This window comes from Clytia hemisphaerica, unplaced genomic scaffold (assembly GCF_902728285.1).
Source record: "Clytia hemisphaerica strain Z4C2 unplaced genomic scaffold, Clytia hemisphaerica genome assembly, whole genome shotgun sequence".
Classification (NCBI taxonomy): domain Eukaryota; kingdom Metazoa; phylum Cnidaria; class Hydrozoa; order Leptothecata; family Clytiidae; genus Clytia; species Clytia hemisphaerica.
Window position 1 is genome coordinate 80,685 of NW_027104290.1, and position 25,460 is coordinate 106,144.

General features: G+C 35.3%; 1 protein-coding gene across 1 annotated transcript; it reads left to right on the forward strand.

Moving 5' to 3' along the window:
* Positions 1-11,287: 11,287 nt before the first annotated feature.
* On the forward strand, positions 11,288-24,548 carry LOC136817089 (uncharacterized). Its single transcript, XM_067073428.1, has 3 exons — positions 11,288-11,341; positions 11,841-11,908; positions 23,963-24,548. Exons 1-3 carry the CDS (start codon positions 11,288-11,290, stop codon positions 24,546-24,548), a joined length of 708 nt encoding a protein of 235 aa, XP_066929529.1.
* The last annotated feature ends 912 nt before the right edge of the window (positions 24,549-25,460 follow it).

Sequence of the window (25,460 nt, forward strand, 5' to 3'; positions counted from 1 at the left end):
CTGCAACCCCAAATAACGCAAAAAAGAATGGATTTACAACAAAATGTGACCATTAATAGAAAATTATCTATCAAACCTCAATCATGGACAAAAGGTTTGTAGACTTCTGCAATATTTGCAAAATACTTCAATATCGATCAAAAACAAGTTCCCAAGAGGTTCTGGGTGCTTTCCAAACCCATTCAAAGCTGTCTTTGAGAGTCACCCACTGCAGTCTAACCGCAAAGGCAAACCACAAGGGCTTGATTAACTAGCTTACACCAGTATCAAAACGCTGATTTTTTACTTGTGGTTCCCTCAAAAGCAATTCAAAAGCAATGCAAAGACTTCGAAGGTGTTTTTCTTAACTTCCCTCCTTTTTCAGACACATTGAAGAGTCATTTTGCTCTATTTTTCATCATTTTTCACTGAAATTTCATTTGTCCATGATGATTGCTTTATCAAGACTCAGATATAAGGTGAAATACTGGCCAAAGTACACAACAAATAACTCTATGACATCAATTTCTTTCTTCTTTATCGTGGACATGACGAATATGCTACTGATGATGATCGCAGTGATCGCGTTGGTAGTACTGGTCGCAGAGGTCATGAACGCCCTTCTTGGGACGATTACTATACAAGTAAAGTGTAAGTGAGTTAACTTTATTATTAAATGAGTTTTTTAAATTTTTTGTTTTATTCCCAACTTTTTGTTTTTACTTGTTGCTCAAAGTTAAATTTTGTTTTCTTATTCTTGAAGATAGCATTAGCCGTGATTTTTTTTGCAGATTCTCCAGTATAAAACAAACTTCCGGGGGGAAAAACTGAATTTTAGCGTTGTCATAGTGAACATGTTTGCGGTGTTGCTCGCCGTGGTCGAGGCGGCCGAGGTGGTCGCAGTGCTTGTACCGCTGACCGCTGGTCATCGTGGTTGAGAACAGGAAACAAGATATCAACGATCACGTCCTTTATGGGACGAATATTGTGTAAGTGGATTAAGAAAGTGAATTATCTTTAATTAAAACTGAAGTAAATTGTTTTTTTTTTGGTTTTGTTTTTGAAGACCAAAATTGTCATAATTTTTTTGTCCATATCTGATTTCACTTAAGAATAAAGAATAAAGAACCAAAGTGTTATTTTATTAAAAAACAAAACCTTTTTGGATAAAACCATTTTCAGTGCTAGGTATTAGAAATTAAATGAAGTTCATAGAGTTGGGCTTGATTTCACTTAGTAGAAAGATTTATCTTTTTCCGCGAAATAGTACTTTTCCTGAGAACTTGTAGACTGGAGTCGTTTATAATGCGTGTAATACTAATAATACCAATACTACTAATAATAATACGGGATTTAGTTTCTATAAACGACTGGAAGAATCCGGTGTTCCAGCCTTATAGATACAGGGGCTAGCTACGCAGAAACTTGCGTAGCGAGAAAACATTTTATCAAGCAACAACAAACTCTCAAAACGAAATCAACTCAAATGAAAAACTTTCAATACACAAATCCACACATATTTTTTTTCTCGAGAATTATTTTGAGCAGGAAAAAATTATAATTGCAATATTGACACTTTTCTTTTGTTTGGAGTTAGTGCACAAAGGTTTCTAGACGACTAAAATTGTTCCATTCATTACTTTTTGCTTTATTTCTACTATGTATAAATTAGTCGTCTAGCTTGCTAGACTAGAGAACTTGCTCCAATACCTTGGAATGTTAGATATCACCATTACCAATTGCGACAACCGTCATGAGACAATTATCATGACCCTAATCATAGCAGCAAATACGATGATGGCGTATTAATAAAGGCCACCGTGGAAAAGACCGATGTTTTATTATTTTGTTCTTCTCGTCTTTTCATTTTTGAGCTTGTTAGATGAACTTGATCAGCTACAGGATACGATTTTTGTAAGTTATTTTTGTAAGTCATCGTTTTACTCAATAATGGATATTTGAAAATGCCAAATAAAGCGAAGACTGTAGCTCAGCACAGCAAAATTTACAAAATTTACAATGACACTAATAAGAACGAAACGTCATAATGAAATCGAAATGTTCCAGTTCGAGGGAACATTGCCAAAGAACACATACAAACACAAGGAAGAAAGCTTTTTCTTTCGAATCTATAGTATACTACGGACTAGAAGGCAAGTTACGTCAGGAAGACATTCTTTCACTACATGTTTCACGAAATCTAAGAGTGACCATTCACACAACACCAAACGGTCGACTAAACATTGGGCAAGAAATAACTTTGCACGCGCCCATCAACGCCAAGGGTACAAGGCAGGCGGCATACACCCTCAGAAAAAGCGACCAATAGAGTCCTTCATGGACTATCAGCCTTTTACAAGTCCCAGGGAACTATACTGGAAACGAGAAAGAGCTATTGGAATTCCTAACAAAATTCGGACAACTAAAACACGTCACATGAAGCAAAGTCCATTCTTTAGAGGAGGAAGAGTTCAACGGCCCGAACCTCCTTGCAAGATTCTCAATTACAAATGGCACCATGCCACCAAACTTTATCGATCTTGATGATCATATAATCTCATTGAAATTTTCGGACCCAACAAAATACTTCTATTGCGAGAAGTCCATCGGCTCTGTTCTCGGGGAAGGAGGGGAAACCGTAGTCCAATCTCTGCCTGGGAAAGTCACCCAAAAAGTGACTACTCCGGAGCCTGTGGAAAACCCAAATAAAGCTGGGTTGGGAAGTGGGGTTTCGGAAAAAACAATACCGTTATCCACAACCGAACAGAAGAACAGAAAGTCAAGTGAACAGCAGAAACAACAGCGAGTTGAACGAGTGGATGGCGGTGAAAACGAGAGATATCTAACGAGAAAAGTAATGAAGGATGGACACTATATATATGAATTAGAAACGCCTTGCTTGGGTAAAAGAGACATAGAGGATCTACTTCAGGCTCTGGATTTACTTTACAAAGAAGGAGCTGTCAGAAAGACCATGTCCATTTGCGAGAAATCACGAAAAGACATTAAAAAGCTTAAACCAGAAAGACAAAAGCCAGAAAGACAAAATCCAGAAACACAAGATCCAGAGAAACCCAAGAGCATTCTAAAACAAACGAAAAAGAAGAAAAAGAAGAAAGAGAACAAGAAAAGCAAAACAACAAACGACGAATTGGAAATAGAAAAAAACGACAACGATACAAACGAAAGATTGGAAGTAAAAAACACTAAAGTTACTTTCAATCCACCACCTGCCCCAGAACCAACAAAGAACCAAAACTCTGATACATTGGACTTCACAATGGATGAGGAAATGGAAAAAGGGCAGGCTGCAAAGTTGTACAGTAAAGCGATACCATGAAGGTAATAAAGATATAGATGGAGAGAAAACGTCTCGGTAATGACCTAAATGATCGTTGAAATCTTTTATAAATCTATTCAAAGCGGCTTTTTTTTGATGTACCATCATTGGAAGCAAAAAAATCCGAAATGTAAATTTATAAGAACAGAAGTGAGAATGTTATCCTGATAGAAATAAACTTATTATGCAAAAAGTTCTTGTTCAAACGCGATACAAAAATAATTTTCTCAAAGTCAGGTTACAAAAGTTCTATGATTTCATATCGATGTATTTTTGGGCGAAAATCTGTGCTAATTTTGAGAGTTTTAGCACATTTTCCTTGAAAATTTCTTCATTAAAAATCTTTACGTCTAAAAGGGAGGGGGTTTTCAAATTCTGATGGATGATTAATTAAAAGGTTACCTAATCGTAATATAGAATTCTTTTTGAAATTTATCGATGATTTTATGAGAGGGGACCCTTAGAAATATAGGATTTTGTGCTTGTTACGGCAACCTTTTTCTTATTTTGATCAACAAAGTTATTATCTCACAGTAGAGTTGTTAAAAATCCAACATCTTTTTATTCAGTTTTTTATGAACTTAAATATCCCCACGAGTATACCCAAAATTAATCATCTTATTCCCAAAGCAACCAAACAGCTGTTTGCTTCCGATGATAAATCAGAATAGAACAAAAGGCATTAACTCTCCATCTATCTTTATTACCTTCATGGCGATACGAACTGACATAGATGATCAACCAAAACTGAAGAGAGGACGATCCGAAACCCCACCACCGGAGGAAAACCAAGTAGGTGTGCGTGGTAAGTACCGGGTCGAGTGAGGATTTAAGTCCCCCTCTTTTCCCTGAGCTTAGTAAAACGGATAGGGACAGTGAGGATGAACTCAACATATCAAATAAATATATTGATGAACCAGATGGCGATGATATAGACCCTCACGCCTTACTCGAGAAACCGATCCAAGAGACACCACAACAACCATCTAAATCACAGGAAATCGAGTAGTTCACGCCAACACAAACGTCATCACCCAAATCTAGCCCGATAAAATCTGGACGGTAAACGTCCTTCTTGAGGCCACACCTCAACATGCGATTGTGTCCGGACGTCTTTTTTTCAATCATTATAATGATGTAGAACAAAAACGAAAACAGGCGGCCAGAGGGGCAAAGACCACTAAAAACATAGATCAGCAACTAAAACATCAGGAAACAGTAAAGAAAGCAACACTTCTCAAAAAGAGAATGTTTAAGGACAGGCCTCACCTATTTAAAAGAACTCCGAACATCAACTTTCTGTATCAACAGAAACAAGCAACATGCTGAATGGACCTACCTGTTGATCAAAATCAGATAAAAGTAGGTGTTCTACATTTTACTATTGGTATTGAGCAAACACAATAAGTTTTAGAACAATGCAAAAACGTCTGATTTATTTTTTTTTATCATTGTGTAACTTGGTCGTCTTTTTTTGAAAATTTTATGACGAAAAAAAATTTTCCGAGATAAATTACTTCAGCCACATTTTAAGGTACCTTGCACTCTATCTTTCTGACAAAAATCAGGAAAAACTAATAAAGCAATTTTGCACCAAGTCTAAAAAACCTTATTTTTAGGTAGTTTTTGGCCCAAATTTACCCCAATTTTTTTTTTCAAAATCGGGCTCCATCACTTTTTAGGCATTGCTATTTTATATCATTGTGCAAAAATGAAAAAAAAATAATGAGCCGATCCCGAGAAAAGCTGCTAACAGGAAAATGGTAAAAGGGAATTCCCCCCAAAAAAACGAACATCCGTATTTTACGACGAAAAAAAATTTTCCGAGAAAAATTACCTCAGCCACATTTTAGGTTACCTTGCACTCTATCTTTCTGCCAAAAATCAGGAAAAACTAATGAAGCAATTTTGCACCAAGTCCAAAAAACCTTATTTTTAGGTAGTTTTCGGCCCAAATTTGCCCCCCAAAATTTTTTTTTCAAAAATCGGGCTCCGTCACTTTTCAGGCATTGCTATTTTGTATCATTGTGCAAAAAATTAAAAAAAACTAATGAGCCAATCCCGAGAAAAGCTGCTAACAGGAAAATGGTAAAGGGAATTTCCCCCAAAAAAACGAAAATCCGTATTTTACGACGAAAAAAAATTTTCCGAGAAAAATTACCTCAGCCACATTTTAGGTTACCTTGCACTCTATCTTTCTGCCAAAAATCAGAAAAACTAATGAAGCAATTTTGCACAAGTCCAAAAACCTTATTTTTAGTAGTTTTCGGCCCAAATTTGCCCCCCAAAATTTTTTTTCAAAAATCGGGCTCCGTCACTTTTCAGGCATTGCTATTTTGTATCATTGTGCAAAAAATTAAAAAAAACTAATGAGCCAATCCCGAGAAAAGCTGCTAACAGGAAAATGGTAAAGGGAATTTCCCCAAAAAAACGAAAATCCGTATTTTACGACGAAAAAAAATTTTCCGAGAAAAATTACTTCAGCCACATTTTAGGGTACCTTGCACTCTATCTTTCTGCCAAAAATCAGGAAAAACTAATGAAGCAATTTCGCACAAAGTCCAAAAAACCTTATTTTTAGGTAGTTTTTGGCCCAAATTTACCCCAATTTTTTTTTTCAAAATCGGGCTCCATCACTTTTTAGGCATTGCTATTTTATATCATTGTGCAAAAATGAAAAAAAAATAATGAGCCGATCCCGAGAAAAGCTGCTAACAGGAAAATGGTAAAAGGGAATTCCCCCCAAAAAAACGAAAATCCGTATTTTACGACGAAAAAAAATTTTCCGAGAAAAATTACCTCAGCCACATTTTAGGGTACCTTGCACTCTATCTTTCTGCCAAAAATCAGGAAAAACTAATGAAGCAATTTTGCACCAAGTCCAAAAAACCTTATTTTTAGGTAGTTTTCGGCCCAAATTTGCCCCCAAAAATTTTTTTTAAAAATCGGGCTCCGTCACTTTTCAGGCATTGCTTTTTTGTATCATTGTGCAAAAAATTAAAAAAAACTAATGAGCCAATCCCGAGAAAAGCTTGTAACAGACGAACGGACAACGGTCAAATTAAAGGACCTCCCGGTAGGTCCAAAAATCACATCAGCTAAATGGTACAGATTGGACTCCGACAACACCCACAGAAGGTACCTTTTCTTTTCAACGAGCGCCTGACTTTACTCATGCAAGAGACAGAGGCACAGAAGCCGAAATCAAGAAATCAATTGCTGAAAAAACAACAGACACAGAATTGGAAAAAATGATACAACGCACAGGATCCAAGATGTCGGTAATCACAACTCCCACACCATCGACCTTTCACACACTGGAGGACTTTGAGGTGCACTGGCAAAAACAACACACCATCATAGTTGATCAACTAACGATGTTGAGTCAAATAATTTTTGATTCAATTTTCTAGCATGAAAACATCAATTTAGGTCTTTTCGCCACGCGCTTTAAGGCACATTTCCTATAAACCTTGAAGTCTTAAAAGCACATTGTTCCTTGCATGACCTATAGATGCCTTTTACTTAGTGAACATTTAATTTACCAAGAATTTCTACTGTACTGTAGCTACCACAAATATGCCAAAAAAATGTCTTCGCAAAGAACGAAAAACGAGATTTCAGGATTTTCTTTATCAAAAAATCTCATTGAAAAGCTTGGCCAAAGTTCAATATCTAACTTAGATATTAAATAGGCATCGTCTTTTGACTCGAAAAAAAATAACCTAATTTCATCCATTTTGACCAATCAACACACGGAAACAAAAACCAAACCAACAAATAAAAAGGATAAAGTGTATACCATGTGCCACAAATCATGTCAAACATGCTCTGATTTACTTCAAGTTGCATATCATTCAAACTTTCGACCTTTTCCTTTTTCCATGTGAAATCCAACAGTAATGTTGCGACCAATCAAACGCAAACCCTATTTTGACCTAGAAAAGGAACATCAATTTAATCCTTAAATCTATTCAAAATTTTAGCTTGAAAATTGTTAAAAGGACAAACAGACGATTGATCAGGACCATCACGGAAAAAAATCTACAAGCAAAATATCTACAACTGGTCTGTAAATCCACTTGTTCATTATCTAGACCCGTTTGTGAATGATATTACCCAAGTCTTTGTATTGAAATCTTAGGAGAAAAATATATCGATTTTAGCAAAAAGAAGTAGAAGGCTTGAAATTCATACTTTAGTTCAAAAGAACTAACTCCTTGGGTCAAATTACTACGAGTTCACGAAATATGGGTGCAAGAGTGAAAAGAAAAGCACTTTTGAAACCGCATTGGCCGTCTCTAAATTGCTCCTAAATGTCTCCAAATCAAAAACAAGCTTTTATCAAATAATAAGCAGAGGTTTTTTTAAGTGAGAAATATCATAGGATAAAATCGAAAAGAAACATTAGCAACTGATCAGAGTCAAAAATGAAATGCATCAAACTAACTCACCAAGTAGGATCACAAGTGGGAATCTAAGTCTATGTCAGGTGATAAACCAATCTGGATATATTGAGATGATTCGGTTTAAAAGGTCCATCATTCGTTTCTGAGAGAAACTTCATGATGTTTTGACTCGGTTAGGAGTTTTGTATTCTTTATTGAGAGAGAGTTCACATAATACATCTATTCGATGATACGATGCCATTCAAAGGTTTAATCGGTAGAATTACTTGATAGTTTTCTTGCAGAAACTTCATTTGATGGGTTGGGCAATTAGTAAATTCATTGACCTGAATAAGATACATAGATAACGTTTTCAAACGAATAAAGTATTTGGAAATTTCAAGATATGTGCATTAAATTTCTTGGTTTCATGTTAACCATGAACATTTTATTCTCACAAAGATTTCCAACCGAATCACTGAGACACAGTGTAGATGTTTAATTCATCTAATTGAGGTTCGTTCTCACCTTTACATTCCTTGAACAAAACATTAGTGATCGTCATTTCCAATACTTTTGTAAATTGTAAGGCAAACAGCCTCGAATCTAGAGAAAGAGTAAATTAGATTATCGTTTGTCGGTCTTATTTCTAAGGGGATCGATCAGGGACTAGATCACTAAGACAATTCGAACTTATAGGTCGTGTACGCAGTTCATACCCAACAATGAACGCAGCACAAAGGATATTCTGATAAAAATATGAGTAATGAATAATTGATTATCAAGTTTCAGCACCATCCTTGAATCTACAAAAATGTATTTAAAAAAGCAATGATAACAACCTACACGCTCCAGTTGGAGCAGCCATAGACAATTTTGGCCGCTGTAACGACCCTTATAGTAGAAAAAAAAATCAAAAAGAAGTTGTGTAATAGCTATCAAGTAGAGCTGTATTCTACCTGCATTTTATGGTAATAAATAACACCAGATGTAATGGGACATATTGGGCATAGCTCCAAATTCTGAATCTGAAAGGAAAATGTCATCTCTGGAGGAGTTGAAGGGAAGTTTTGTCGTATGGCTTGGTGGAGTGAAGAAGCGATAAGTTGATTTACCTGAGTATGGAAAAACAAGAATTATAAAAGGTACTCCCGTTTAAAATTCCTAAATAATTCATTCATCAAACAATCAGTTTAAATCATCGACAAAATTCAGTGTCTTTCGTGTAGTAGAATGTTGTTACAAATAAATATCAACCCTTTTCCAGAAGAAACTCAAAGAACCAAATAGAGGCAGAATCTGGACACCTATATCTCGTGATTGGCTTGTCTGTTTCCTTTCAAATTTGATATGTGACAACTAGACAATAATGCCTTGAAAGTAACATTACTAGATTTTGTCAATTTTGGTGATGACATCATCATTTGGGCCCACTTTCGTACTGGAATCCGGACACGTTTATTTCGTATATTTTATTCTTTGTCAAATTCTCACGGAGGGGTACTTTGACAAAACGTGTGATTGGTATGTGCGAGTCATAAAGGTACTTAGGTCTTAGAGGGTATCTTAAGTATTTTAAATGGGTACATGGATCATAAGTTTTTCTCCAAAAGTGTTCAAAAATTTATTTTGGTCAAAGATTTTGCCTATTATGATTAAAACAGTTTGAAAATTGGCTATCAGTATGTCCGAGCAAAAATAGAAAAAAGGATACTTAGGAAAGCTAAGCTCAGAGGAGGAAACTTCAAGAGGCTGTTTGGTTTTTCTCAAACTTCGACGGGTGTCTGGTTTCAACCCTAAAATTGTCTCTGCTGTGTGGTGTAGGTTTTTTTATGTCGTCGGGATTTTTTCTAAGATTTCCAGTTTAGTTACATTTGTATTACTTTAGGCTGGATATGATATTTTAGATGAATTTTAGAAAAAATGGCTCGCCACGCGAAGAGGGCTGGTTTCTATATGCTGTGTTAATAAAAGTGGTTTTATGTTTTTCGTTTCTCATCCTTTACTTTTTAAACTTTCAGTATCCAGTAACAAGTTTTACACTAACTTGTAGTCTGAAAAATTCTCATCACAATGACACCAAATTATTTCTAAAAAATTTGATAGAAATTCAACAAAGACAGATTTGATTTCTTATTTTCGTGCACTTTAACTTTTAATCTAATTATGCGGTCATGATGCCGTTATATCATTAGAATCGCGAGAAAATTCTGAGCAAGAAAATATAGGTATCTTTTGGTATAAAAAGAGGTCTCCCCAAAATATAAGCCCCTAAAGTTTTACGCATAATTTGACCTGAAACAAAAGAATTCCGTCATACCACGCTAATTATACAACTTTTTTGAAGCAACAACAAAAGAAATCCATTAGCTCGAAACAAACTCCCTTAAGGGCAAAGGACCTGGTATATGACGAGCCGTTTGTCTATTGCTCTGAAGAAGCTGTTTTTCCATCTCTTTACATTCCTCTGGGCTAACCCATGATCAGTTTCGGGGAAAATTTTGCCCCAACCTCAGGTATCCCCAAAACAAGGCAATGGTTTCAGACAGACTATATAACATGCAATATAAAGGAAGAAATAAATTTACAATTAACTAGTCAAATATGGCAAATCATAGAGACGGTAAAACCAAAATGAACTAAATGACTAACAACATAGCCACAGACTAATTCTATTGATATTTTTACTTCATAATGTAGTAAAAGCAAGCTATGGGAATTGAAGAATAGTTGCAGTAAAAACTTGCTCTGCAGCGCGTGATATGATGTAATACAAACGACGAAAATCTTGCCAATTATCTAGCCCGATACATTTAGGACTGAAACCAGACTACTGCCGAGATGTCTGGGTTTTTTCTGGTTAGCCAAATATGTCAATGCCAAATTTAATAGCACTTCGTCGTGCCAACGTCATGATTATTACTTCTCTCATTTGACCGAAATTCAATCCCACAAACCTTTTCGTCTTAATTCAAAAGTCGTGAAAGTTATTACTTTTTCTTTGATATTGAGTGTAATTTGCGTGCAAGTTTAATAAACGGAAAGGGTGATGGGATTGAATTTCAGTCAAACATAAAAATCCATGTCTATTTTTAGATTCGCGACGGTATGCTATTGAAATGTCTAATTCAACTCTTCCCCACCACCCAGATCAACGACGCATTTGGAAATTAAATCTATTAAAACCACAAAATTCCCTTTACACTTCTTTGCAATAATTAAAGATTTGAACAGAATGCTTAATAAAAAGTTGTCTTACCCACGTGGTGAGAAATTTGGCCACCAACAACCCTGCTTATATCTTCTATGGGACGCGTAACATCATGATAGCCTGGACATAGAAAAACGACAAATTAAAGAAGCAGAAAAAGCTTAAGGTAGATTTGTCAGTAAATTCGTGTTCTACATATTGCATACATACATTGCATACATTGGAGTATCATTTCTAGAATCATAATAACAATTTACACAAACACAATCAAAATTCAGAGCTGCCAAATAAGGAACTGTCAATGAAAACCGCAAATCTTTTTTTCAAAAACGTTCCCTTTTTCTTGAAACGACGCAACCAAAAAGTACTATGAATGAATTGGAGGGTACGGAAATGAAGATCGAGTACTGCTATAATCATCAAGTAACTAATTTTTGCGAAAACTAATCCGGTCAAAAGAATTGTCTTACCCCAAAACCTCAAGGTCATTGTGGAATTGCAATTCCTACATATGCCAGCGATAGTGTTCTAAAAAAGAAAAAGAAAACAGCTTAACGGTTTTCTGCCTAGTTTAAATATTACACCCCTGTCTCATAGCCCCGGTGGAACTTTTTTCCTCCCAATGGGGATAGAAATTCTATTGTTCCAAAGTTAGAAACTGCAGCGGGGATGGTTTTGAAGTGCCATTTTTAGACATTGAATTTCGAGTGGAGATAAAATCAAAGTCAATTTCTCAGTGGGGCTGAAATTCCAAGGTATTTTTGTAGTATTCGGAGATATAAAAAAAATATAAAAAAGAGCTAATGAAAAAACATGGATTTACTTCGAAATTGAATCGCTTCATTTGTCAGCCCGATGATCATTAGTACGGACGTTTAAAATCCGTCTTAAACTGTTGTGAAAATTTAACCTTTCTTACCAGCCGATGCTGGTTACTGAAATCGAGGGTTCATTCCGATTGGAATCCCATAACGGAGATAAGAGATTTGAGTAACTAATAATTCTGAATAATTGATGAAAAAGATAAAAAAATTTGCTAAAAAGTTCCAAAATCAAGACACTGTCCTCAAAAATGTGACACCGTCCTCAAAAATGTGACTCTACCCCGAAAATGTGACACTATCCGAAAATGTGATACTACCCAAAAATGTGACACCGTCTTCAAAAATGTGACACCGTCCCCGAAAATGTGACTCTACCCCGAAAATGTGACACTATCCAAAAATGTGATACTATCCAAAAATGTGACACTATCCAAAAATGTGACACTACCCAAAAATGTGATACTATCCAAAAATGTGATACTATCCGAAAATGTGACACTATCCAAAAATGTGACACTATCCAAAAATGTGATACTATCCAAAAATGTGATACTATCCAAAAATGTGACACTATCCAAAAATGTGACACCGAGGGGTAAATCACTGAAAAAAATCACGTACACCTTTTTGAAAAATCAAAAAGAAATCAAAAAGAAATCAAAAATCAAAAAGAAATCAAAAAGAAATCAAAAATAAATCAAAATGAAAATCAAAAATAAAAAAAATAATAAAAAAAGAAATCAGAAATCAAAAAGAAATCAAAAAGAAGTCAGAAATCAAAAAGAAATCAGAAATCAAAAGGAAATCAAAAAGAAATCAAAAAGAAATCAAAAATCAAAAAGAAATCAAAAAGAAATCAAAAATCAAAAAGAAATCAAAAAGAAATCAGAAATCAAAAAGAAATCAAAAATAAATCAAAAATAAATCAAAATGAAAATCAAAAAAAAATAATCAAAAATCAAAAAAAAATCAAAAAAAAATCAAAAATCAAAAAGAAATCAAAAAGAAATCAGAAATCAAAAAGAAATCAAAAAGAAATCAGAAATCAAAAAGAAATCAAAAAGAAATCAGAAATCAAAAAGAAATCAAAAATAAATCAAAAATCAAAAAGAAATCAAAAAGAAATCAAAAATCAAAAAGAAATCAAAATCTCGTACACCTAATTTTTAGTGATTTACCCCTCGTGTGACACTATCCAAAAATGTGACACTATCCAAAAATGTGACACTATCCAAAAATGTGACACTACCCAAAAATGTGACACTACCCAAAAATGTGAGACTATCCAAAAATGTGACACTATCCAAAAATGTGACACTATCCAAAAATGTGATACTATCCAAAAATGTGATACTATCCAAAAATGTGATACTATCCAAAAATGTGATACTATCCAAAAATGTGACACTACCCAAAAATGTGACACTACCCAAAAATGTGACACTATCCGAAAATGTGACACTATCCAAAAATGTGACACTATCCAAAAATGTGATACTATCCAAAAATGTGATACTATCCAAAAATATGCAATAGCACCGAAAATTTCTCATAATACGTAATTGTCATAGACTTGGCTGTCATAAAACCCATTTTTTTTATTAAACTAAGATATTTGTCCATACAGTATATGGCCCCCAAAACGGAGACGGCCCCCAAAACGGAGGTTTTCATTAAAATGAAGATTCTGACTTGTAGATTTATCAGTATTAAACGATTTTTGTTTATTTTGAAAGAATGATGGTTATAGTAAAAAATGAGCATGTTTTTGATAGTTTGAGACAGATTCAAAATAACATATTTGCGTCTAAGGACATGTTTTTTTTTGACTGTACCAAAATGCCGATTTTCAACCAACCCGGTTCAAATCGGCACTAACAGAGACAGCTGAACCGTTTCTGATCGTTATTCAAAAATAAACAAGCTAGATGCTGAATGGACCTACCTGATGATGAAAGTTAGATAGCAATGCAAGGAGAAAAATGAAAAAAAATCAGTCAGAAAACATAGCGTTTAGCGAAAATGCATAACGCAATAAATTCATCATTGATTGTTGATAAGGGGAGAGGGAAGGGTTGTAGGGAAAAAATTAATAGAAAGTTCTGGTCGCAAAAATCAGTTTTATTGACAATTGAATCATGCTTGATGGTGAGCATTGTTATCAATAATGTTTTTGTGTCAAAAACATAGAAATACAAGGAAAAAATCTAATGAAAATCTGCAAAAACGGCGATTTCCGGCATTTTCAACCGGAAAAAAAATTTCTCAAAAATCGAACTCAGCCATGTTTTGGGCAATATTAATACGCATCTTAGAGCAAAAAATCAGAAAAAACTAATGATAAAATCTTGAGAAAATGCCAGAAAACCAGTTTTTCCGGCATATTTCCGGCACTTTCGGCCGGAAAAAAAAATGTTTTTCGAAAATCGGGCTCCGTCACTTTTTAGGTATTGTCATTTTACATTAGTGTGCAAAATTTCATAAAAAAATATAAAGTACAGCTCGAGAAATTCAAGAAATACCGTTTTTCCGGTGAAAATCGGCTGTTCCGGCGATTTTTAGAAAGTTCCGGCTTCAAAAATCAGTTTTATCGACAGTTGAACCATGCTTGATCGTGGACATTGCTATTAATAATGTTTTTGTGTGAAAAAACAACGAAATATAAGGAAAAAGTCCGATGAAAATCTGCAAAAACGGCGATTTCCGGCATATTTCCGGCATTTTCGGCCGGAAAAGAATTTTTCTCAAAAATCGGACTCTGCCATGTTTTAGGCATTGCTAATACGCATCTTTGTGCAAAAAATCTGAAAAAACTAATGATGAAATCTCGAGAAAATGCCAAAAAACCGGTTTTTCCGGCATATTTCCGGCATTTTCGGCCGGAAATGATTTTTTTTCGAAAATCGGGCTCCGTCACATTTTGGGCATTACCATTTTGCATCATTGTGCCAAAAATCAGAAAAAACTAATGAGCCAATCCTGAGAAAAGCTGGTAACAGACGGACGGACGAACGAACGAACGGACGGACGGACATCGGTTAATTTATAGGACCTCTACCCCACCGGGGTAGGTCCAAAAAATAGATTAGTAGCTCTGTCCGATACTTTTTGTCCGATCTTAATAGCTTTTATGGAACTTAAGATATTGCTTGTTGAATCCAGAGTATTTCAGGATGAAAAAAATCATTGTCTATTTCGGATTTATAAAGTCGGCTCTATATTTGGCCTTTGTCGCGTCCAATTTATATACGAAACTTATATCAGGGTGTAGCTAAAGGATTGAATTTTCACATCGACCTCTTTTTTTTGGAAAAAACCGGAGGAAAATGGGATCAAATTGATCATTTTTGAAATCTAGGTGCTAATTTCAATCGTATATATTTTCCTGACAAGTCTATCTATCGGGGAGGTGATTTGAGATTTTTGTTTAGTTGATAAGAAAGGAACGAACTAAAGAAAACAGGAATTGTTAAAATGAGTGAAAAATGATTAAAAAAGTCGTGATGATTGTTTTGATCACAACTCACTCCGGCCTTTAAAAAAATTACTCCTCAGGCTATTTTATGATTTTAGGCTACCTCAGGCATGCATAGAAACCTCCTCAGGACCGAATAATGAGTCATGGAGTGAGATATGATCCAAAACACTCCATGATTAATTTATCCTGAAATACTCCGAATTTAGAAATTTCAAATAGCTCATTTTAAAGCCCTTCCCAAATCTCAATACATATCAAAATTTTGGGAAAATTCATCATGCGAATGACGAAATAATTAAAATAAAGTGATTTTCACCATTTTCGAAAACCTGATTTTGGTACAGTCAAAAAAAAACATGTCCCTAAAGGAAATATTTTAACACCAAAATTAGATAAAAATTGCATATAACTCACTCTAGCTCCTTGGATATTGAAAATAAGTTATGAAAACGGGGTATAGGAAACTTTCTACAGCTAATGCCGTTCAGAAAATGCAAATACATCTGTGACTTTAGAGGCTGGGTAAAAGATATAGCATCTTGAAAGTCAACCAGTATTTTGGAGCCCTAGAATCAGCATTGACAAAACCGAAAATTCTAAATATGAGAAAAAGCAAAAAATCTTGGAATTCTATTCCTATCACCTTGAGTTAATAGTTTATAACAAAAAATTAACATTATATATAAAATTTTTCGCTGAATCAGCAAAAACGGCAAATTCTGTCATTTTTTTGCAAAATATAGGAGAAAAATATCTTTAAAGCTTAATATTTTCAGTTTCAGTTAAGTTTTTTTTTCTAAAATTTTCACAGCTTATTCCATACATGACTGGAACTATTTTCAAAAGAGATTTGTTTTCAAAAACTTAATTAAAACGTTGTTAAATCAAAATTGTCATGTTGAAAATTTCTAATTTTTCAGTTTGGACTTTGCAATATCGAAAATCTTGAAATATTTCATAAAAATCATAAATTTTACATCCATTGGGTCGTAAATTTAAGGGAAAACACAAATATGTTCATAGTTTTTCCCCCTATTACCACTGGGCTTAATTTGATTTTAACTACACCTCCGTTTTGGGGGCCCCAAACCTGCATTTTGACAACCAGGGGTATACTGTAAAAATTTTATCAAATAAATTTATGCCCAAAACCCTCTAAATCATATTTCAAAACTATGGTCAAAATTTTGTATTCATATCTCTAAGATATCTCGAGAAATCGCTAAAATTTCAAGCCTCCGTTTTGGGGGCCATTAGAAAAAAGCTACCTATCTTTAAGCGATTGAAAAATATTGTTGAAATTGAAAATTTTGAAAAAGAACTTCCAGGAAATAAAGTAGAGATGTTAAAGGGTTCATGCAGCAAAAATTTTTGTAAAATCTCTTTTCCTCTAGATTTGAGAGAAATTTCAAATTTGATCGCCGTTTTGGGGGCCACATACTGTAAACAAAACAAGCAAAGGACCTAAGATTTTACAAAGCAGCAAATTAGTTAAAAAATTGTAATGAAACTAAAAGTCAATCGAAAATCACCAACTGTTTTCATTTAACCTAAATATTTGTCAAAAAAAAATAGTTTGATGAAGCCAAAATTTTGAGCAAATGGCCTAAGATTTTCCCAAAGCAGCAAAATACTTCCAAAGAGGCAGAAAATTGGACAAAAGTTATCTTAGACCTAAAAATTTGTCAATAGTTCAAAAAGAAAAATGGAACATAAAATTTTCATAAAGACCAAAATATTTGACATGCTCATAGCCCCGGGGGGGGGGTACTTAGGCAAATGGAGGGTACGGTATGTGCCGCCCTTAAGGGTACCTTTTTTGGACTTCCAAAGTCCCGCTGAGGGTCGGAAAAATAGGAAAATTTCAACTTTTTGCCCACTGAAAAATCGAAATTTGGTCAAAATTGGTCAAATTTGTCCCGCAAACGTCGTAAAATTCCCAAAATTTTCCTTTGTTTGCTCCTTTTTAGTCCCGGTAACAATCCAAAGTTCGAAAGTTGGGCGGCACCCCCCCCCTGTCAGCTGGCAACCCTAGTAGGGGCTCATAGCACTGAGAATTTGACAAAAAAATATTGTCACAAAACCAAAGATTGGTCAAAAAACGAAAATATTGGTCAAAGAACTAAATGATTTGATGAATGCCTTACACTATTCAACAAAAGGCTAAAAATTCTCCAAGGCACAAAAAACTTCCAAAGAGGTATAGAATTAAATGTTAAGAAATAAATTTTTAAGGAGCTATACATTTTGGAAAATTTGAAACAAGAAAACAAAAAATAGACTGGCAAGATACCCTAAATCACTAAATAAAAATAGAAAAATCTGAAACTTGCTAGAGTGAAAAGAAATTTAAAGAAACAATGTGTAATGCGAGCAAAGCGAGCGAAAAAATTGATGTTTTATGATTTCAATATTGTTGTCAGCAAATTGGCACAGTTAGATTTTCATTCAATAATGCTATATTGTTACACACAAAAACTTGTAAATTAGCTAGATTGTTATAAAGTTACCAATTAGCTGTATTGCGAGCGAAGTGAGCGAAAAAAATTGCAAGTATCTTAAGATTATCTCAGTAAAATTGGTCTTGGGCGCAATTTAAGGCGCATAAAGTACGATTCTTAAGATTGGGACGTTTAAAAAAATCTCTTGTGACGACCCTTGCTCTTTTAGAAAGCTGTCCAGAGGTGATAATAAAAATATAAAATAAATACCTTTTAGTGAAAAGCAAGCATTTGATTTCTTTTTTAATATCTTCTTGAATCGGGCGATGGCAAATATACAACAAATCGCATCGAAAAGGCGAACACCTTTAAATCGACATCAATGCTGAATGAAATGAAAATATAAATTGGGATTTAAGTGGTTGATTTTGAGAGAAATTGAATTTCAGTAAAAAAAAACACGCGAACGAGAAAAAAAACGAGAAGACGAAAGAACATCTCAGTTTGAAAGTAAAATCAAAGTATCAATCCAAATTTGAAAGGAAATGTAACATAATAATATTGTTTGTATAAATACCTCTTATCTGAAAGTTTATTTCATCTTTGAAAAGTTTTGATATCGAGAAATCTTTGAAAATCATTTTCTACGCGTGGCGTTTCAAATCCTTCGCACACACCATCCTTCTCTTGTTGTCTGATGACATCGACCTACAACAAGCCACATTTTAGAATCAAACTCATCGCCGATGCGAAAATTAATTTCCCAAGGGAGGGAGCATCACTAAAAAATGAAACAAAAATAACATAAAACGTTTTAATTAAAGTAATCAATTTCAATCGAATCTTTTGGGAAGAGTTGTAAAACGTTTTTTCTATAAGAAACATGACCGTGTTTTTTTTCGCAAGATAATTTTGTATACAAAGTTAAACATTCTTACAAAAAAAACAAATTTTGTAAGAAGGACACGGAGATCATACTGATGCTTCCATATTTGGAGTTGAAAGGATAAAAACAACACCCTTTCGAAAAGAAGTAGTTGTCATAGGCACATAAAATCATATATAAGGCCATGGATTTATTATACAGACTCTGGATAAACTTCGAATGAAACGGTGGAGAGCGGAGTATTGTCTTTCTATTGTTTCAGAAAACAATCGATGTATAGGCTTTGGCCGCAAAAGACAACTGTCATGGCGGCTCGAAGGACTCTGATTTTGAAAAAGAATTAATACTCTTATTACTAAAAACTTCTCTTACTTTTTCTGATCGTACTTTTGCTGGCTAAAAGTTTGAAAATAAATGTTAGAATACCAACCGAATACATTTATGAAATCTGGTGTGAGAAAAACATCATCAGACGAGTAAAATTAAACAAAATGCTTATAATGACACGAAATTTTGAATTGGGAATATCTTTCCAATATATCTCCGAGAAGAGCTGAGATTGAATATATATTAGACGTGAGTCTCATAGCTCCACTGTGGTATGAAAATCTTTTGGTGGCACGTGGTGGCACGGTGGTTTTCTTGAGGTTGAAGTTTAAAAATATCAGGTGTCAATATTCAATTTCTTATACAAAGCATGTTTTTGCATCTTTCTCGAAATTTAAAACGTCATAACGAGGTATAATTAGTAATTAACTAGATGAGTTTGAATCTCGGAGGAGAACTTAAAGTCTCATTTGGGAATTGGATAAGTGTATTTTGATGAGAAATGCACTTAAAATGCTACGAAAATTTATTTAATAGTGGAAGGAGGGTGAACAATAATGTCATTACTGCGGAAAAGGCTAGTACATGAGAAATTGGCAAAATTCAGCTCATTGTTTTTCCAGTGTCTATAATAATTCCATGATAAGGCTAAGAACATTATTCCTTATTCCGCACCTCTTATTCCGCCACATCCTAATTTTGGGCTTACGCCAATTAGGGCCGTAAATCTAAACAGTAAGTATTAACTAAAAATCTAAATTAAAATGTCATCTTTTAGTATTAAAATGTTGAAAATTCCATTGAAAATCATATATTGATTTTCGTGAAGTTTTGGATATAGAGTAAAAAATGGATAGTTTTTATCCTTTAATAATGCCTAAAATCCCTTAAATTGAGAAAAAATAGGCAAAAATTAACGCCGCTTTTAGGTAAAAATTGCAAAGTTTTGGCCCTTTTAACACCGGCCCTTATTACGCCACGAGCCCAAAAATAACGCCAATAAGGGCTGGCGTAAAAAGGGCCGATAAGGTAGTTAAAAAAAGCTTAATGAATTGATTGACTCCTTTCTCAAAACTTGTTTTTGCCAACCAACAGTCTTGCTTTAAAGTTTGGACAGAACAATTAAAAATCTAAAGTGAGACAGGGACCCGGGGGGGGGGGGGGCACTCAAGGTAGATGACCTACCAGACGTTCGGCCCTTAAGGGTAGGTTTTTCATAGTTCAGCTAGTGCACTGTAAGGGTAGGAATTTACAAGACTGCACTGAACTGCACTAAGGGTAGGAAATTGTGATAGAAGGCCAATTTTTTGGTAAAATTGGCACAAAATTGGTCAATTTTGGAGGAAAAATTCCACATTTTCTTGGAAAAATGCAAAACTTTCCGCCCTTACGGGCGAGAAATTTTGAAAAAGTGCACTGTAAGGGTATGATTTTTCATGGAAATTCACTGCACTGTAAGGGTCCGATTTTAGAAGCCAAATTTTGGGCCGAACGTATGGTCGTTTTCAGATCGAGTGCCCCCCCCCCCGGGGACAAGGATGTCACAGCTAAAAGTGTCGTAGAGTATCAAAAATGTCCTCTTGCCTCTCTCAAACCTCGTCCTATATAAGAATTTCCTTAAGAGTGCGTTTTCAGGCTTACTGAAGTGCACTGTAAGGTCCAAAATAAGAGAAAGCGCTCTAAAGGGTGTAAAAAGTTAGAAAAAGGAAATTTAGTAGTGCAAGATTTTGGGATATCTGACTACTTTTGGTCGAGCGCGCAGCAGAATGGACCTTTAAAAAGCAAACTGATCGAAAAGATTTTGTCTTTGTCGGGGCCTGTGCGCGCAATAAATTAACAAGTCCAGGCTAAACCAACCACCGATCTAGAATTTTTGTCCTGCCGACCCGCGCGATGTTTGACCTATGTTTTGGATTGAATTGGTAGTAGAGTCAAATTTCTCGGTTAGATTAAAGGGTTGTTTCAGGTAGGGTTAGGGCTAGGGTTGGGGATGGGAGTTAACCCCTGGTTAGGGTTTTAGCTCCCGGGTAGAGTTTTGAGTAAATACCATGTTTATAAGGAACTTTGTACTCCTTTATGCAGTTGTGACTCGATGGCCGAGTGGTTAAGGCGCTGGCGTTCTAATCATAGGTGCTTTGTATATAGTGGATTCAAATCCCATCAGCGGCAAAAGTTTCGAAATTTCGGGAAATGCATCAAAAACTTTCAAAATTTAGCAATACAAATAAAGTGTCAAAGAATAGAGGCTCAGAGTGGAGGATGGGAAGGAAATTTTTTTGCGTCACTTAAGGAACCCGGTACGAACGACATTCGGTTATTGCCACGTCAGCTGGACCTTCACGCATCTCCGGCTTCTTGTTTGCGCCTTAAAAAGGATCTTTCGATTTTTGTCGATTTTTCAGCCAAATTTACAAAATAATTTGGGTTATATTTCTCCGCACTGTAAAGATCCGGATTTCAAGGGCTAGTTATGGGCTGAGCAACCCCCTCCCTACGGTTGAGAACTTTTCAGATGAGAAACCTTATGAAATTCACCCATTACCAAATCAATTCTGTAAAGGCATATTATACCCCTTTCTCGCAGATCCGGTAGAATTTTTTCGGACAGTGGGATAAAATAACGGACCGCAACTTGACGAGGATTGCAATATGGGAATATCATTTATGACTGATGATTTCAATTCTTTTGTTTTTAAGACGGAATATTCAGTGGGGATAGGAAAAAAAGCATCATACTTTGCAGTGAGGATTGGTTTATTTGGCTATTTTCCACCAGGGACAAAAATTGGAGGACAGTTTTCCACCGGGGACGATATTTTGGATAATTTTTCAATTTTAAAGGTTTCCCAGTGGGTCTATGAGAAGGGGGTGTCATATTATTTACCATTAAGTTGTTCCTGTGAAGTTGGCAAAGAACACAGGCGCACACATATGTAATGAGTAGTATGACCTAAATGACCCCCCCCCTCCCCTCGAATTTTCATCACACCAAAAGTAGAGATCATAGATTCTTCAGATATTCGCAGCATACCCTCGGGTACCTAATAAGCGGGGGGGATAAAAATGTCCTGGGTGGAAAAGTTTTTAAAAGGAGGCTAATAAAGCAGAAGTAAGGGCAAAGGAGGAAACTTTCAAAAACATTTTCCCAAAGATTAATAAGCGGGGGGTTAGCATATGAATGTCCTAGGTGGAGGAAAAGGTTCGAAAAATTAATTGGCGGGGGACGCTTATTATGTACCCGAGTGTAGCTTATCAACGAAAATTAAGCCAGGAACCTATAACTTTCCCCTCGAAGTTGTCACTAGCGAGTGATAAGGATGTATTCTATTCAGAAGTTTGGTCAATGATCAAACGTGCCAAAATTATAAAAATTCGGGTAGTGCTGCGGTAAATAATAAGCTAAAATCAATTTGGGAGAGTTTTACTGAACATAAGAATTTAAGTGCAGCCAGCCTTTCATCGGAAATATCTTTATTTGAATATCAAGCCAAATTTCGGATATTTAGCCGTAAGTGTGACACTCGTAAGGGCAGCACATAACCGTACTCTCAATTTCTTAGTCCACAGAAAGCTCTCTAGAGGTACCGTGAAAAGCACAGGTCAAAATCACATATTGATGCTGTGCCGACGAATCGAGATTCTAATCATCGCGCAATCAACGAAGACAAAAGTAACCATGACGACCATCCAAGATCTTGGATGAAGTTCAAAACTTTCAAAGTTGATATTTTTATTCCCGTCGTTGAAAACACAATCAAAAATATCATCAATGCTTTTTACCCCTTTATTTTTTTCCGTAAATTTAAATGTACATAAATAAACATCGTTGAAAAAGGGGATGGGTGAAAAGACAGTGATGTCTTCTTTTATATCCTGCGAATGTTTTTAGCTCTTAGGACTTTTTTATTTTAAATCGCTATCATTAATATTTCCATCGTGTATACTTTTTAGGCAAAGTTATTATCGCAAAGAATTATATTAAAAAAAAAAAAAAAAAAAAAAAAAAAAAACACTTTCAAAAATGGCGTCTGGTGCATAGTATAGAAAAAATGTTGTTTTTACAAAAATGCAATTGAAGTTTTGTTTTTAAAATGTATATTTTAAAGCAATGATTGACCTTCAAAAAGTATTTGATTGTATTCTTTTAATCCAAGAAACTTCTGCAGAAAAAAGTAAGTTTTCTATATTTTTTGAACTTTTCATTAAAAAAATGATTTTTTCGCAAATTGAATTTTTCATTTACCTCATGTTTGGCTTTATAACCCCTGTTTAAATTTGAATTTGTTTCTTCACTTTTACACCATTAGCAAGAGAAAAAACGGGGCTTTCCAAATATATCTGTTTTTTTCTTCTTCTGAAATTGAGTTTTCAAAAGGTTATGGCCGATATCGTCAAAAATACATTTTCTTCAAATAACGTCGCGCGCAGACGGATTAAAAATGTAAAATCGTCACGCGCTGGAAAGGTGAAGTTTCTTCAAGTCAACTTTTAATCCTCAACTCCATTTTCATTTTTTCATACTTCTGAAATTTTAAAATCTTACTTAATTATCTTTCAAACGAGGTATTACTATTTACCATAACTTTCTTGGATTAAGACATTTGACTTACCAAAGCACATCTACCAAGAAAGTTTTCTGGCGTACGTAAACGTTTATATGTTTCCTTGATTCCCCGGGGATAGGTGCTGGGTATGTGCGGATGGTAAGGGCCGGGTTTTTCACCTTTCAAAGTCTCTCTAAGGGTTACAAAAATCAGGAAATTTTAAAGTAGCTCTCTATCTAAGGGTGGGAAAAATCACGATTTTTAGAAAAAAGTCTCACTAAGGGTAGAAAATTTTTCGAAAAAGTCTCTCTAAGGGTCACTTTTTCACTAAAATTTGGTCTCTCTAAGGGTCGGTTTTCGAAGGTCCCGTCCGCACATACCCCTCATTCACCAACCCTAGTACCCCCCCGGGCTTGATTCCCTTCGGAAAACCATTACTATTGTTAATAAAGTATAGGAATAAAGTAAAGTTGGAAAATCAATACCGAAATAACAGAAATACTTGTCAACACTAATTTGTCTACAGAACTTTATCATGTTCTAGATCTTTATGGGTTAGCAGGAAGATTAACAACAGCAACAACAAGACTACAACAACACCAACAACAAGTACATCGACTACAATTGTTCCTACAACAACTTCAACGACTACAACCACAACAACCCGTACGAAAACAACCACCAGCCCCATCACAACAACCACTACCACACCAACTACAACCACAACAACTCCAACTGCGACAACAACGACCACAAACACAACCCCAACCACAACCACAACAACGCCAACCACCACTACAACTTTACCAACTACAACAACGACCACCACACCAACTACGACAACAACCACAACCCCAACCACAACCACAACAACGCCAACAATGACGACAACGACTACAACCACCACTACAACTACACCAACTACAACAACGACCACCTCACCAACTACGACAATAACCACAACCCCAACCACAACCACAACAACGCCAAAAACGACGACAACGAGTGCCATATCAACTACAACAATGACCACCACACCAACTACGACAACAACCACAACCCCAACCACAACCACAACAACGCCAACTTCGAACAACTCAAATATATTATATATCAATTTGAATGATTGAAATTTAAACGAAAGATAATTATTGCAATGTTAATAAACATAAAATAAACGCATAGACTTTATTCTCTTATCATTGCTATAAACTATAAACAAAGCAACAGAGCAGGTCGTAGGTCTTCGAAAAAAAAAGCTACCGACGGGCTACCGAAGGATACCATAGAGCTATGTGAGAGGTGGAGAAAGCTACGGAAAGACATTTTATCATCCCCTCACTGTGAGGCTAAGAAAGAAAAGTACCGTCAAATCAACAAACCTGTTAAAAGAAGCCCGCAGGGCTAAGAGAGAGAAGCTTGAAAATAAGATACAACAACTTGAAGATGATTTTCAGAAAAAGAACTCCCACAACCTCTTCAAAACTGTTCGTGAGCTGGAAGGTAAACCGAGAAAGAATATTCCTGCGTTGAAAAATGCGAACGGTAAAAAGTCAACAAGTCCAGCTGAGGTCCTTGAGATATGGAGAAAACACTTTAAAAGCCACTTAAACACTTGACATCTTAGTTAACGACCCTCCTGATCATACCGGGGACAACGATTTTACAATATCAAAAGATGATATTACAAAAGCCATCACTGCACTCAAAATCAACAAAGCCCCTGGATCTGACAGCATCACACCAGAAGTGCTGAAAGCAGGCGGAAACCCAGTAGTTGATATGCTCAAGATTATATTTGATAAAATCTTTGACTCAATAAACTCACTTCGCAAAAATGCTTGTTACCTCAATCTTCAAAAAAGGTGACAGAGAAAACCCAGCCAACTACATGTTTTTTTTATAAGCAAGTGTATGCCCCTTGGTCAGGCTTAAGTTCTCAAAGCATCCAGGCATAGATTATGCCTATGCTTATTATATGCTTATGAATCATGCTTAAATTCACCCCGAGCCAAGTTTTAGTGAAATTTTAGAAATTTTGT